This window comes from Ornithorhynchus anatinus, chromosome 5 (assembly GCF_004115215.2).
Source record: "Ornithorhynchus anatinus isolate Pmale09 chromosome 5, mOrnAna1.pri.v4, whole genome shotgun sequence".
NCBI lineage: Eukaryota > Metazoa > Chordata > Mammalia > Monotremata > Ornithorhynchidae > Ornithorhynchus > Ornithorhynchus anatinus.
Genome location: NC_041732.1, coordinates 54243054 through 54259226, shown reverse-complemented (window position 1 = coordinate 54259226; position 16173 = coordinate 54243054). Strand labels below are relative to the sequence as shown.

General features: G+C 47.9%; 1 protein-coding gene across 2 annotated transcripts in view; it reads left to right on the top strand.

The window, feature by feature from the left end:
- The first annotated feature begins 8449 nt into the window (after window positions 1-8449).
- The window catches only part of FAN1 (FANCD2 and FANCI associated nuclease 1), a 42737-nt gene continuing 35013 nt past the window's right edge, over window positions 8450-16173 (top strand). Inside the window, exons 1-2 of one of the 2 annotated variants that reach the window (XM_029065656.2) lie at window positions 8450-8493; window positions 10047-11461. In XM_029065656.2, coding sequence (XP_028921489.1) covers window positions 10180-11461 — 1282 coding nt within the window. In that variant the 5' untranslated portion in view covers window positions 8450-8493; window positions 10047-10179. The remainder of the gene's footprint in view (window positions 8494-10046; window positions 11462-16173) is intronic. The other variant, XM_029065657.2, reaches the window with a different exon arrangement.

Sequence of the window (16173 nt, the reverse complement as noted above, 5' to 3'; positions counted from 1 at the left end):
TTTTGGGTGGGTGTTATTTTTAGGTTTAGGTTTTCAGCTGAGCTGTTACCTAAATTGGAGGTAACCCCAAGTGATGTAATCATGTAGCGGACTAGGGATATAGGAAAGCCCCTCGACCGAGGAGATTGGTGAAACTGGGCATGAAGAGCTACACCCGACTCCCACATTCTGAAGAAAAAATAGAAAACATATTTGATGAGAACCATTGGTTTAAACTAGGTATTCCAAGACCTTTCCAATTAAAACATTATCATTATCATTTTCATTATCCCTCAATGAAGAAAAAACTGTTGCTCTGGCAGAAAGTTGATTTAGAGCTGGAGAGGAAGGTCCTAACAGTTCCAGTTTCACAAATGGAAGCATATTGTTTGAGTGGGGTGAGAGAAGCGAGTCTGGTGAAATTCGGACTTTTGGAAGCTTTAAATCTTCAAGAAAGCCCCAAACCATTCTCACAAACTTTTTTCTTTGGAACATACTGTTTATGAGTGGGGTGAGAGAAGCGAGTCCGGTGAAATTCAGACTTTTGGAAGCTTTAAATCTTCAAGAAAGCCCCAAACAATTCTCCCAAACTTTGTTTGGCACAGGGCTTTTGCTCCGTGGGATGGAAAGGGACCTTTGCTAAAATAAAATTGACATCAGTGGGGTTGTCAGTGGCACTACCTAAGTCCTGAGACTGACTTCTCAAATCTGTGTTGGGCTACTGGGCTGGACCAGAGGCTTCTCCCCTCTTTTGCTTGGCAAAGACCTTGTACCCCTTAACCCCAGTTAGGAACTTGTGGGGTTTTATTTGGCTCTGGTGGTGGCCAGGTGCCTTTTTGTTTTTCTACCGGCTCAGATGTTTTCTCTTCCCAGTATTTCGGTGCATCTGGGGGCCTTGAGAGCCTCCCTGGATTCCCCAGAGAATGTGGCCCTTGGAAGCCAAGCTGATCTTGAAATGACATCGCACAGACACTAAATCACATTTCTAGTCCCGCCACCTTTAAAGCCCATCCCCAAATTGGCTCCTCTGGATTGAAGGAAGAAGGTGAAGTGTTGCACTGTAGTTGATTTGAAGTAAGACACTTCTGAGGATGATAATTATACTTGTTAAACACTACGTGCCAGGTTCTGTGCTAAGTGCTGGGGTAGATAATCGGCTTAGATAATAATAATAATAATATTGGTATTTGTTAAGCATTTACTATGTGCAGAGCACTGTTCTAAGCGCTGGGGGAGATACAGGGTCATCAGGTCGTCCCATGTGAGGCTCACAATCCCCATTTTACAGATGAGGTTACTGAGGCACAGAGAAGTTAACTGACTCGCCCACGGTCACACAGCTGACAAGCGGCAGAGCCGGGAGTCGAACCCATGACCTCTGATTCCGTAGCCCAGGCTCTTTCCATCGAGCCACGCTGCTTCCCTGATACAGTCCCTGTCCCTCATAGGGCTCAATCTTCATCCCCATTTTGCAGATGAAGTGAGGCAATGAGAAGTTGAGTGATTCGCCCAATGTCATACAGCAGCGACAGAGCTGGGATTAGAACCCAGGTCCTTCCGACTCCCAGGCCGTGCTCTATCCGTCAGGCCGCTGTGCTTATATACCATGATAGAATCTGTTGATAGAAGTTTCCAAGAAGAAAGCTTTCTCATTCATTCACTCAATAGTATTTATTGAGCGCTTCCTATGGGCAGAGCACTGTACTAAGCGCTTGGATAATTTGCTCTATTCCATAAGATGTCTAGCCCTGACCTGGTTGGCAGAAGGCAGAGAATGGTAATACTCCTCAACGCCGGCTTTAAAAATAAATAAAACTGTTGGTATTTGTTAAGCGCTTACTACGTGCAGAGCACCGTTCTGAGCGCCGGGGTAGACACAGGGGAATCAGGTCGTCCCACGTGGGGCTCACGGTCTTCATCCCCATTTTACAGATGAGGGAAGTGAGGCCCAGTGAAGTGACTTAACCACAGTCACCCAGCTGCCAGGGGGCAGAGCGGGGGATTCGAACCCATGACCTGTGACTCCAAAAGCCCGGGCTCTTTCCGCTGAGCCACGCTGCTTCTCTGTCAGTCCTCCCTCCTAATCAATTCTCCGATCTACTACAACCCGGCCCGAACATCCCACCCCTCTACCGGCGATGGGGTCTGCCGACTGGTATTGTACCCTCCAAAGCGCTGGACACAGTGCTCGGCACACTGTAAGCACTCAAGAAATAAGATTAATTGGGTAGGGAAGGTGTCTGTTATGTTGTACTCTCCCAAGTGCTTAGCACGGCGTTCTGCACCCAGGTCGCTCCAGACCCGACGACGCAGAGATTGCTGCCTCTGCCCGGTCCGGATAATAATAATAATAATGTTGGTATTTGTTAAGCGCTTCCTATGTGCCGAGCACCGTTCTAAGCGCTGGGGGAGATACAGGGGAATCGGGTCGTCCCCCGTGAGGCTCACAGTCTTCATCCCCATTTGACAGATGAGGTCACTGAGGCCCAGAGAAGTGAAGTGACTCGCCCACGGTCACACAGCTGACAAGTGGCAGAGCCGGGAGTCGAACCCACGACCTCGGACTCCCAAGCGCAGGGACTTGCCACTGAGCCACGCTGCTCCTCTGGTAACGGTGGAGATAAAAGGATGGTGGGCTGGCAGAGAAATGACTGTTGACAACGGTCTGTCTCTATCGCGTCTTGGCCCGTTTTACGTTCAAGCCACCGTTTTCCTTTGGAGAAGCAGCGGGGCTCAGTGGAAAGAGCCCGGGCTTTGGAGTCAGAGGTCATGGGTTCGAATCCCCCGCTCTGCCACTTGTCAGCTGACTGTGGGCGAGTCGCTTCACTTCTCTGGGCCTCGGTTCCCTCATCTGTAAAAGGGGGATGAAGACTATGAGCCCCACGTGGGACGACCTGATTCCCCCGTGTCTACCCCAGCGCTTAGAACGGTGCTCGGCACATAGGAAGCGCTTAACAAATACCAACATTATTATTATATTTTGTTAAGTGCTTTCCAGGTGCCAAGCACTGTTGTGGGCACTAGCATAGAGACAAGCTAATTGGATTGTCCCACTTAGGGCTCACAGTCTTAATCTCCATTTTCCAGATGAGGTAACTGAGGCACAGAGAAGTTAAGTGACCTGCCCAAGGTCACACAGCAGACGTGATGGAGCGGGGATTAGAACCCATGACCTCTGACTCCCAAGCCCGTGGTCTTGCCACTAGGCCGTGCTACTTGCCCATCGTTCATTTAGTCGTACTGAGCGCTTACTGTGTGCAGAGCACTGGACTAAGCGCTTGCAAAGTGCATTCATTCATTCAGTTGTATTTATTGAGCACTTACTGTGCAGAGCACTGGCCTAAGCGCTTGGAAAGTGCATTCATTCATTCAGTTGTATTTATTGAGCGCTTACTGTGTGCAGAGCACTGGACTAAGCGCTTGCAAAGTGCATTCATTCAATCCTATTGAGCGCTTACTGTGTGCAGAGCACTGTAATAAGCGCTTGGAAAGTGCATTCATTCATTCAGTTGTATTTATTGAGCGCTTACTGTGTGCAAGCACTGGACTATGCACTTGCAAAGTGCATTCATTCAATCCTATTGAGCGTTTACTGTGTGCAGAGCACTGGACTAAGCGCTTGGAAAGTGCATTCATTCATTCAGTTGTATTTATTGAGCGCTTACTGTGTGCAGAGCACTGTCCTAAGCGCTTGGAAAGCACACTTGAGCAACAAACGGAGACAATCCCTGCCCAACAACGGGCTCACAGTCTAGAAATCTTAGAGGTGGCCAAGCAAGGCCAAGCCGTGAAGCGTTGAGTACAGTGCTCTGCACACAGTAAGCGCTCAATAAACACAATTGAATGAATGAATGCTCGGTGACCTTGGGCCCTTCACGTCACTTCTCTGTGCCTCCGTTACCCCATCCGTAAAATGGGGATCGAGACAGTGAGCTCCAGGTGGGACACGGCTTGGGTCCGACCCGATTGACTTCTATCTGTCCCAGCGCCTAGTCCAGAGCCTGGCATATCCTAGACTGTGAGCCCGTCATTGGGCAGGGATGGTCTCTATCTGTTGCCCGAATTGTCCATTCTGAGCGCTTAGTACAGTGCTCTGCACATAAGAGCTCAATAAATACGATTGAATGAAGGAAGGAATGATTGTTACCAAACTGTCCGTTACCAAGCCCTTAGTACAGTGCCCTGCACATAGTAAGCGCTCAATAAAGAACATGGGCTTGGGAGTCAGAGTTCATGGGTTCGAATCCCGGCTCTGCCACTTGTCAGCTGGGGGACTGTGGGCAAGTCACTTCACTTCTCTGGGCCTCAGTGACCTCATCTGTCAAATGGGGCTGAAGACTGTGAGCCTCACGGGGGACGACCTGATTCCCCTGTATCTCCCCCAGCGCTTAGAACGGTGCCCTGCACATAGGAAGCGCTTAACAAATACCAACATTGTAATAATAATAATATATTATTATATAAATATATAATAATATAATAATAATTATTACGATTGAACGAATGAATGATTATCTGATGCCGAAATGTCCATTCCGAGCTCTTAGTCCAGCGCTCTGCACATAGTGAGCGCTCAATAAACACGATTGATAGAATGAATGACTGTCTCTGCTGCCGAAGTGTCCATTCCAAGTGCTTAGTCCAGCACTCTGCACATAGTAAGTGCTCAATAAATACCAAGGAATGAAGGAACGATTGTCTCTGTCGCCCAATTGTCCATTCCAAGCGCTTAGGACAGTGCTCTGCACAGAGTAAGCGCTCAATAAATACGATTGAATGAACGCTGGGAAGCAGCGTGGCTCAGTGGAAAGAGCACGGGCTTTGGAGTCAGGGCTCATGAGTTCGAATCCCAGCTCTGCCACTTGGCAGCTGGGTCACTGTGGGCAAGTCACTTCACTTCTCTGGGCCTCAGTTCCCTCATCTGTAAAATGGGGATTAAGACTGTGAGCCCCACGTGGGACAACCTGATTCCCCTGTGTCTACCCCAGCGCTTAGAACAGTGCTCGGCACATAGTAAGCGCTTAATAAATACCAACGTTATTATTATTAACGATTGTCTCTGTTGCCCAATTGTCCATTCCAAGCGCTTAGGACAGTGCCCTGCACAGAGTAAGCACTCAACAAATACGATTGATTGAATGGATGGATGAATGAATGAATAAGCGCTTAACAAATGTCATTTAAAAGGGTAAACAAAGGAAAATGAGAAGGCGGGATCCTTTGCTGGGAGGGGCAATTCCTCCTCGTGGGAGAGGCTGCAGGGGGAAGCTGCAGGGGGAAGTTGCAGGGGGAAGCTGCAGGGGAGGCTGCAAGGGGAAGGGGAAGTTGCAGGGGGAAGCTGCAGGGGAAGCTGCAGGGAGAGGCTGCAGGGGGAGGCTGCAGGGGGAGGCTGCAGGGGGAGGCTGCAGGGGGAAGCTGCAGGGGGCAGCTGCAAGGGGAAGGGGAAGTTGCAGGGGGAAGCTGCAGGGGGAGGCTGCAGGGGGGCTGCAGGGGGAAGTTGCAGGGGGAGGCTGCAGGGGGAGGCTGCAAGGGGAGGATGCAGGGGGAGACTGCAGGGAGAGGATGCAGGGGGAGGCTGCAGGGGGAAGCTGCAGGGAGAGGATGCAGGGGGAGGCTGCAGGGGGAGGCTGCAGGGGGCAGCTGCAAGGGGAAGGGGAAGTTGCAGGGGGAAGCTGCAGGGGGAGGCTGCAAGGGGAGGATGCAGGGGGAGACTGCAGGGAGAGGATGCAGGGGGAGGCTGCAGGGGGAGGCTGCAGGGAGAGGCCGCGTTCGATGGCTCGGGCCTCAGCCCGTCGTGCCTGCGGGGGGAGAGAGGTGGGCGTGAGCGGGGATCGATTGGACGTGGCTGCGGGCGGGAGGGGGGCGGAGGGAGGGCGTCGGCCCGCGCATGCGCCCGCGGCCCCTCCCCGCCCCGCGGAGCGCCGGGGGTCACGTGGGCCGTGCGGACGCGGGTGGGGACAGCCTCCGCCTCCCACCCCACGTGCCGGACGCCGCGCCGGGGGACGCTGCACTGGACGCCCTTGGCAGCGCGCTGTAGTAAGTGACACCGGCCCTGCGGGGGCTGGCGGACACTGGTCCGTGCCAAGCGCCTAGTGCGGTGCTCTGCACCTAGTCAGCGCTCAATAAGTACTGTGGAATGAATGAATGAATGATTATCTGTTGCCCAATTGTCCATGCCAAGCGCTTAGTGCAGTGCTGGGCACCTAGTGAGCGCTCAATCAATACTATTGAATGAATGAATGATTGTCTCTATCTGTTGCCCAATTGTCCATGCCAAGCGCTTAGTGCAGTGCTGTGCACCTAGTGAGCGCTCAATAGATACTGTAGAATGAATGAATGATTGTCTCTATCTGTTGCCCAATTGTCCATGCCAAGCGCTTAGTGCAGTGCTCTGCACCTAGTGAGCGCTCAATCAATACTATTGAATGAATGAATGATTGTCTCTATCTGTTGCCCAATTGTCCATGCCAAGCGCTTAGTGCAGTGCTCTGCACCTAGTGAGCGCTCAATCAATACTATTGAATGAATGAATGATTGTCTCTATCTGTTGCCCAATTGTTCATGCCAAGCGCTTAGTGCAGTGCTCTGCACCTAGTGAGCGCTCAATCAATACTATTGAATGAATGAATGATTGTCTCTATCTGTTGCCCAATTGTTCATGCCAAGCGCTTAGGACAGTGCTGTGCACCTAGTGAGCGCTCAATATGATACTGTAGAATGAATGAGTGTCTCTATCTGTTGCCCAGTTGTCCATGCCAAGCGCTTAGTGCAGTGCTGTGCACCTAGTGAGCGCTCAATAGATACTGTAGAATGAATGAGTGTCTCTATCTGTTGCCCAGTTGTCCATGCCAAGCGCTTAGTGCAGTGCTCTGCACATAGCCAGCGCTCAATGAGTACTGTAGAATGAATGAATGATTATCTGTTGCCCAATTGTCCATGCCAAGCGCTTAGAACAGTGCTGTGCACATAGTGAGCGCTCAATAAATACTATAGAATGAATGAGTGTATCTGTTGCCCAATTGTCCATGCCAAGCGCTTAGGACAGTGCTCTGCACATAATGAGCATTCAGTAGATACTGTAGAATGAATGAGTGTCTCTATCTGTTCCCCAATTGTCCATGCCAAGCGCTTAGTCCAGTGCTCTGCACATAGTGAGCACTCAATAAATACCATTGAATGAATGAATGAATGACTGTCTCTATCTGTCTATCTGTAGCCCACTTGTCCATGCCAAGCGCTTAGTACAGTGCTCTGCACATAGTGAGCGCTCAATAAATACAACTGAATGAATGAATGATTGTCTCTGTTGCCCAGTTGTCCATTCCAAGCGTTTTGTCCAGTGCTCTGCACATAGTGAGCGCTCACTAAATACTGTAGAATGAATGACTGTCTCCCTCTGTTGCCCAGTTGTCCATTCCAAGCGCTTAGTACAGTGCTCTGCACATAGTGAGCGCTCACTAAATGCTATAGAATGAATGAATGTCTCCCTCTGTTGCCCAGTTGTCCATTCCAAGCGCTTAGTACAGTGCTCTGCACATAGTGAGCGCTCACTAAATACTATAGAATGAATGATTGTCTCTATCTGTTGCCCAATTGTCCATTCCAAGCGCTTAGTACAGTGCTCTGCACATAGTAAGCACTCCATAAATACAGTTGGATGAATGAACCTGTCAGTGCTCTTTATCGAGCACTGCTTGGGGCGGGGGGGTGGGGGCAGGACTGTGCCTCTTCTGTCATCATAATAAGAAGAGCGATGAGGGTGGGATTTGTTCAGCGCTGACTATGTGCCAAGCACTGTTCTAAGCACTGGGGGAGAGAGAAGATAGCGCTCAGAACAGTGCTTGGCACAGAGTAGGCGCTTAACAAATGCCATCATTCATTAACTAAGGTCATCAGCTTGTCCCACGTGGGGCTCACAGTCTTAGTCCCCATTTTAATAATAATAGTGATGGTATTTGTTAAGCGCTATGTGCCAAGCACTGTTCTAAGCGCTGGGGGAAATAGGTCGTCAGCTTGTCCCACGTGGGACTCACATTCTCAGTCCCCATTTTAATGATAATATATAATAATAATGATGGTATTTAAGCGCTATGTGCCAAGCTCTGTTCTAAGCGTTGGGGGAGAATCAAGGTGATCAGGTTGTCCCACGTGGGGCTCACAGTCTTAATCCCCATTTTACAGGTGAGATCACTGAGGCCCAGAGAAGTGACTTGCCCAAAGTCACAGAGCTGACAAGTGGGGCCAGGATGATAATAATAATGATGGCATTTGTTAAGCGCTTATTCTGTGCAAAGCACTGTTCTAAGCACTGGGGAGGATCCAAGGTGATCAGGTTGTCCCCCGTGGGGCTCACAGTCTTCATCCCCATTTTCCAGATGGGGTAACGGAGGCCCAGCGAAGCGAAGAGACTCGCCCCAAGTCACCCAGCTGACAAGTGGCTGAGCCGGGATTTGAACCCATGACCTCCGACTCCCAAGCCCGGGCTCTTGCCACCGAGCCACGCTGCGATGGTAGGTAAGTGCCCAGAGGGGAGTATCACTATTCTAATTATCACTTTATTGGGAAGCGCTTACTATGTGTCACGCACTGTCCTAAGCACTGGGGTAGAAACAAGTTCATTCAATAGTATTTATTGAGCGCTTACTAGGTGCGGAGCACTGTACTAAGCGCTTGGAATGAACCAGTCGGCAACAGAAAGAGACAGCCCCTGCCCGGCAACGGGCTCACAGTCTAATCGGGGGAGACAGACAGGAACAATGGCAATACGTTAATCGGGGTGGACCCAGTTCCACACGAAGCTCACGGTCTAAGCAGAAAGGAGAACGGGTATCGAATCCCTCTTTTACAGCTGAGGAAACTGAGGCGCAGAGAAATTAAATGACCCGCGCGAGGTCGTGCAGCGGGGAAGTGGCGGAGTCCGAACGGGAAGGCAGTTCCTCTGACTCCCAGCCGTGTGCTCTTTCAACTAGGACAAGCTGCTCTTCAGTTAAAAAACAAAAGGAATGATCGCGATAGCTGTCGAGCACTTACGAAGTGTGAAGCCGCGCACTAATAATAATAATGTTGGTATTTGTTAAGCGCTTACTGTGTGCAGAGCACTGGTCTAAGCGCTGGGGTAGACGCGGGGGAATCAGGTCGTCCCACGTGAGGCTCACAGTCTTCATCCCCATTTTCCAGATGAGGGAACTGAGGCACAGAGAAGTTAAGTGACCTGCCCACAGTCACACAGCTGACAAGTGGCAGAGCCGGGAGTCGAACCCATGACCTCTGACTCCCAAGCCCGGGCTCTTTCCACTGAGCCGCGCTGCTTCTCTGAGCCACGCTGCTTCTGGGGTAGATGCCAATTAATTGGACACAGTCCCTGGCCCTCATGGGGCTTGCAGTGTAAAGGGGAGGGAGAACAGATATTTCATTCATTCAGTCGTATTTACTGAGCGCTTTCTGTGTGCAGAGCACTGTACTGAGCGCTTGGAAAGTACAATTCGGCATCAGAGACAATCCCTACCCCTCTTACAGAAGAGAAAATGCACTTTATTAAGTTAATAGAAGCACAAGAAGGGCAGGGCTTCATACCTAAGTCTGTGGTAAAGCAGCATGGCTCAGTGGAAAGAGCCCGGGCTTGGGAGTCAGAGATCGTGGGTTCGAATCCCGACTCTGCTTCTTGTCAACTGTGTGATGGTGGGCAAGTTACTTCGCTTCTCTGTGCCTCAGTTCCCTCATCTGTAAAATGAGGATTAACTGTGAGCTTCACGTGGGACAACCTGATCGCCCTGTATCTACCCCAGCGCTTAGAACACTGCTTGGAACATAGTAAACACTTAACAAATACCAACATTATTATTATTATTATTAACAAGTTAAGAAAAGCTTTGTGATTTTTGGCAACTTTTCCACCCAGAATATACTAGTTCATCGTATTAGATATGTGGATGAGCCTTGCGTAATATTAGTAGTTAAATAACACAAAGCTATTGGTCTAAAATTGTTACTCTGGAATTGATGGTTGCTTGGAAGACCTTTTAATTGCCAAAAAATAGTTTCTAATATGCCTGCCCCTTTTTTTGTAGGCAAGAAGAGAAGCTCTAGAGGCAAACGTCATGAAGTCAAATAGGGTCCAAGTTTTGACGATTTTTAAAAAATATCCTAATTTTCATACGAAGCCAAGTATCTTGAACAGTCTATCTGCAATTTTCCCCTAAGATGTCTGAAGCCAAATCTCCAGAGAAAAAGAGACCTCGTAAGAGTTTGTCAAGGAATAAAAACCGAAAAAATGAAACAGAGGGTAAATCGAACCCTATCGTATCTCTCTTTAACAATGCACCGCCAGCCAAACTCGCCTGTCCTTTTTGTAGAAAATTGGTGCCAAGATACAGTTTAAATGCACACATTGATGCAGGGTGCCCGAAGAACAGTGACAACACAGTCGATCCGGAGCGTGACGGGTCGGAAAATCCTCATCTATCCGTCGTGTGCCAGACTCCAAAGAAATCCTCACCGTCGGCGGCAAGAATAAGCCCCGGCCAAAGCAACCCCGAGAAAGGGAGCGTTGGGCAACGGACGAGCCCCTACTTTGAGGCGAATGATAAACCGACAGACGATATTCAGGATGAGCGGAGAAGTCGGTCTGTGAAAGAAATCCCACTGGGAAGCCTGTCATCTAAACTGACTAGGAAGTATAAAGAGGCTAGAAAATTGGAGCAGAATGGGAGTTTTAAGGCACGTGAAGTTGAGGCACAGAGAGGGCAATGTACAGTTGACAATATGCCAGCCTGTGGTCGTAGGGAAGGCAATATGGAGAATGATTCTGGAAACAAAAATCAGCTTCTTATAGCAAAGCCTTCTGGAGCCTTCCGGAAAGAAGACGCTTCCTCCAAAAATATCTCGGAAAGTAGGGAAATAAAGGGAAGTCCTGAGAGTGCTCAGGAACACGAGGCAGTGAGGCCCTCGGCTGGTCCCATCGAAGATCCTCTTCAGTTAGCGGTACCAGACCACGCTCTTGGCGGTCAACTGTCAGCTTCAGAGAAGGTTCTAGAAAAACAGAAGAGTTATAAAGTTGCAAATGAAAATCAAGACGAATCCACAGCACCGAGAACAAAAACGAGCCGTGCTTCGGGAGGCAAAGCTCATCTCACCAAGAACGATCGCTTTTTGGGGAATTCAGAAGAGAATTTTAAGTGCCACATAAATCATCCTGAAAAGAGGACTGTGGAAGGATTTCCTGTGGAAGGGTGCAATAACTTAAAGGACAGAACGATTTGCGGTACTTTTTCGGACCTTTCAGAGGAGTTAGGGCCAAGCGGTGATGTTCCAGAAAAGAAGAGTCACGATTTTAGATGGAGCTCAATGCCCGAGTCTTCAAATCAGCCTTATTACCTTAGAAGTTTCCTTATGGTCCTGCAAGGAGTCCTAGAAAATGAAGATGATCTGAGGCTCTTTGACCAACAGGATACTGACATCATCGCTAAGTTTTATCAGCTTTCAGGTATCATGAATTTCTGACCATATGAGTTGCTTGCTGAGAGAAAAACAGTAGTGCTCTATTGAGTCATTTGGAAAGTAGTTTTGATTCTCGCCACTTGGTAAGCTGGATCTTCCAAAGGTGAATTTGAGTCAGGTCACGAGATCCTTGGATACTGTGTTGTGCTCTGAAGCACTAATGTAAAGTGGCTGTTTTCCTAGGTTTCATCAATTTTTGCCGATTTTTTTTTTAGGGATGGCAGGATATGCTTAAGGATTTTACGGAATTAAAAATTGTTATAGTTGAAATGATTTTCTGTATCTTAAAAAAAATGAGAATGGGTGAAATAGTATTTGGGTGTTATGTGTTTGAGGGGATATTCCTGGCTCCTCTTCCTCGAGTACTACTTCTGTAGGTTTTCCTGCGGCTCCCAAATGCCCTCCGATGGCTTTTCAATCCTAATGCTCCTTGGAGTCTTTTCCGTTCCCTCTGGCCGCCTTCTTGTCCATTTCCTACCCAGGATAGATCCTCAAGGGGATTTCTGTTCTCTGGGGTTCAGCAACTCCTCTAAGGACCTTTCAAAACATGCTGGAGTCTTTTACGGTTTCTCTGCTGGCGGAAGCGTCTCATCTGGTGGTTTCTTTCCCTGGAGAACGGCCAATGGCCACCACATCTATTGGTAGCGGCTCTCATAAAAGATGGTCATCCAGGGGGTTGGAGTCATTTTCACCACTGACTCTTCTTGACACCCTTCACAATACTTTTTACTACACTTAGAATGGATAAGCGATGGCCTAAATTGTTTAGTCTCCTCATCAATTAACTCATCAATTCATCAGTTCATCAACTCATCAATTCATCAACTAAGTGGAATGAAAATAGAACGTGTTAGTCAGCTCCCCTGAGTCTGTCTTTCATCACTCAGTGACTCCCAGGTTCATGTGCAGTGGAAAAAGAGATCCCAGGTGCTACTTCTTTTCTCTGGGACCTGGAAATGCACAAAACATTTTGGCCGCCTTGCTTCTGGAGAGAGAAAATAGCTATGGGAAGCCAGTGAAGAGAGTTAGCTTCATTTTTTAAATTTAAATGGTATTTGTTAATAATAATAAAAAAATAATAATAATTGTAGTATTTGTCAAGCATTTATGTGCCAGACACTGTACTAAGCACTGGCACAGTACAGTGTCTGGCACATAGAGTTTAACAAATACCATCACTATTATTATTAGATGATTAGATTGAACACGGTCCCTGTCCCACATGGGGCAGACAGTCTTAGTGCTTGGCACATAGAAAGTGCTTAACATTTACCATCATTATTATTATTATGATTAACCCCATTTTACAGATGAGGTAACGGAGGCACAGAGAAGTTAAGTGACTTGCCCAAGGTCACTCAGATAGGTGGCAGTGTCTGGATTAGAACCCAGCTCCTATGTGTCCTCTTTCTCCTAGGCCCCTGCTCTGTCCTGTTTAATCGAGGCCCAGAGAAGTTACGTGACTTCGTTCAATTGTATTTATTGATTTGCCCAAGGTCACACAGCGGACAAGTGTGAGAGGCAGCTTGGCTCAGTGGAAGGAGCACTGGCTTGGGAGTCAGAGGACGTGGATTCTAATCCCGGCTCCACCACTTGTCTGCTTTGTGACCTTGGGCAAGCCACTTAACCTCTCTGTGCCTCAGTTCCTCATCTGTAAAACGGGGATTAAACTGTGAGCCTCATGTGGGACAACCTGATTACCTCATATCTACCCCAGCGCTTAGAACCGTGCTTGGCACATAGCGCTTAACAAATATGAACGTTATTATTATTCTCTGTGCCTTAGTTACCTCATCTGTAGAATGGAGATTAAACTGTGAGCCTCACGTGGGACAACCTGATTACCTTGTATCTACCCCAGCGAATAGAAGAGTGCTCGGCACAGAGTAAACACTTAAATACTAAAATTATTATTATTGCAAGTGGCAGAGTCGGGCTGAGAACCCGGATCTCTGACTCTCAGGGCCGTGCTCTTTCCACTAGGCCGTGCTGCTTCCCTTGGAGTGTGGACTTTGCCGTTTATTGCTGGTTTCTTTCCACTGTCATTGTCCTGCTTATGTATCCTCTACTCAGACTCTGCATCCTAACCAGGACAGGGCCTATCTGATTCATTTACTTTGTATCTTCCCCCCGTGTTTGGCAATGTTTTGCCTAAAGTTGGTGTTTTTTTTTTTTTAAAAAAAAATCCACTACTAGTATTACTTCTACTAATGTATATATACCTGACTTAGCTACACTAGGACAACAATAAAAGCGGACATTAATGAAAATCTTGCCCATTTTGATCAACTGATGGCAGGGATCAACTCGATTGTAAGGTCTCTAGGGTAGGGATCATGCCCACGGACTCTTGTACCCAGAGTGGCTCAGTGGAAAGAGCATGGGCTTAGGGAGTCAGAGGTCATGGATTCGAATTCCGGCTCTGCTACTTGTCAGCTGGGTGACTGTGGGCAAGTCACTTCGCTTCTCTTCTCTGTGCTGTTACCTCATCTGTAAAATGGAGATGAAGACTGTGAGCCTCACATGGGACAACTTGAATTCCCTGTATCTCCCCCAGCGCTTAGAACGGTGCTCTGCACATAGTAAGTGCTTTACAAATACCAACATTAACAAATTACCCTCCCAAGCGCTGACTGCAGTGCTCTACATACAGAAACACTCAGTAAGTACGATTGACTGGTGGGATCACTTGTTTATATTCAGATCCTCTCTGGATTTTATACTCACATCTCTTACTATGAGCTCCCTTTCAATGAATGAACTTGAACTTGTCGATCTAAAATAGCAATATCTGTTTCCAAATGAAATTTCAGGGCCCTTTATAGCAAGTTCATTTTTTAAAAATGCATTTGGGAAAAATTGGCTCTTCGTTTTGTTTCCCTTACACTTTTTCTAATATAATCTTTTTTTAGCTTTTCTGTTTCTAATTAAGGTCAAAGATCAAAAAGGTCACTGGATTTAAATCTACATATCCTGGATCCCACAGTCCCATCCCACTATTGGCCAATCTCCCCCCTTATCATTCCTCTCCAAATTCCTTGAGTTGTCCAGACCCACAGCCTCCACTTCCTGTCCCCCGATTCTTCCCTGGACCCATGCCAATCTGACTTCCACCCCCTTCACAGAAAAATGATAATAATAACCACGATATTCGTTAAGTGCTCACTATGAGACAAGCAAGTGCTGTGTTAGATACCATGGGTCTCATATTCAACATAGGGGGAAAAAACAGGTAGTGAATCCCCATTTTGCAGATGGGGAAACTGAGGCCTACAGAAGTGAAGTGACTTGCCCAAGGTCACAGAGTAGACAATGTTTTAAGGAGAAGGGGGTGGTCCACAGTGCCAAAGATGGCTAAAGCATTGGGATGGAGTAGGGAGTAGAAGCCATTGGATTTGACAAGGACAAGGTCATTAGGGACCATAGAGCAGTTTGTGAGACGGCAAGCCCTAGAGGACAGAGAAAGGGAGCGCATAGGACCTGGGTTCTAATCCAGACTCTGCCACTTATCTACTGTGTGACCTTGGACAAGTCACTTAACTTCTCTGTGCCTCAGTTACCTGTAAAATGGGGATTATTAAAAATAATAATGTTGGTATTTGTTAAGCGCTTACTATGGGCCGGGCACTGTTCTAAGTGCTGGGGTAGATACAGGGTCATCAGGTGGTCCCACGTCAGGCTCACGGTCTTAATCCCCATTTTACAGATGAGGGAACTGAGGCACAGAGAAGTGAAGTGACTTGCCCACAGCCACGCAGCTGACGTGGCAGAGTTGGGATTCGAACCCACGACCTCTGACTCCCAAGCCTGTGCTCTTTCCACTGAGCCACGCTGCTTCTCGAATGATGGTATTTGTTAAGGACTTACAGTGTGCCAAGCACTAAGACTGTCTGCCCAGTCTGAGACAGGGACTGCATTCAATCTAATCATTTTATAATAATAATGATGGTAAACAGGGATTAAATCCTACACCCTCCTACTTAGACTGTGAGCCCCGTGTGGGACGAGGACCATGTCTAACCTGATGAACTTCTGTCTACCCCAGTACTTAGAACAGTGCTTGGCACAGAGCAAGCACTTAAGTTCCAATTAAAAAAAAATGGAATCAATTGTCTTTCTTGAGTGCTTACTGTGTGCAAAGCACTGTATTAAGCGATTTGGGGAGTATAATATAACAGTATAACAGACACGTTCAGGAGGGTGGTGCTGTCTGCGGTGATGGGAAAGTCAGGGGACAAGATTTGGGTGGGAAGGTAAGGAGTTCTGTTTTGGACGTATTGAAGTTTGAGGTGACATTAGGACATCCAAGAAAAGATGTCTTGAAGACAGCAGAAAAAGTGAGACCGCAAAGAGGGAGAGAGATCAGGGTTGGGGATGTAGATTTGGGAATCATCCGCATAGAGGTGGTGATGTTAGTATTTGTTAAGCGCTTACTCTGTACAGAGCACTGTTCTAAGGCTCATCAGGTTGTCCCACGTGAGGCTCAAAGTCTTCATCCCCTTTTTACAGATGAGGTAACTGAGGCACTGAGAAATGAAGTGACTTGCCCACAGTCAGCTGACAAGTGGCAGAGCCGGGATACGAACCCAAGACCTCTGACTCCCAAGCCCGAGCTCTTGCCACGGAGTCACGCTGCTTCTCAAGCCATGGGAGCAAATGAGTTCTCCAGGAGAGTGGGTGGAGCTGGAGAAGAGAACT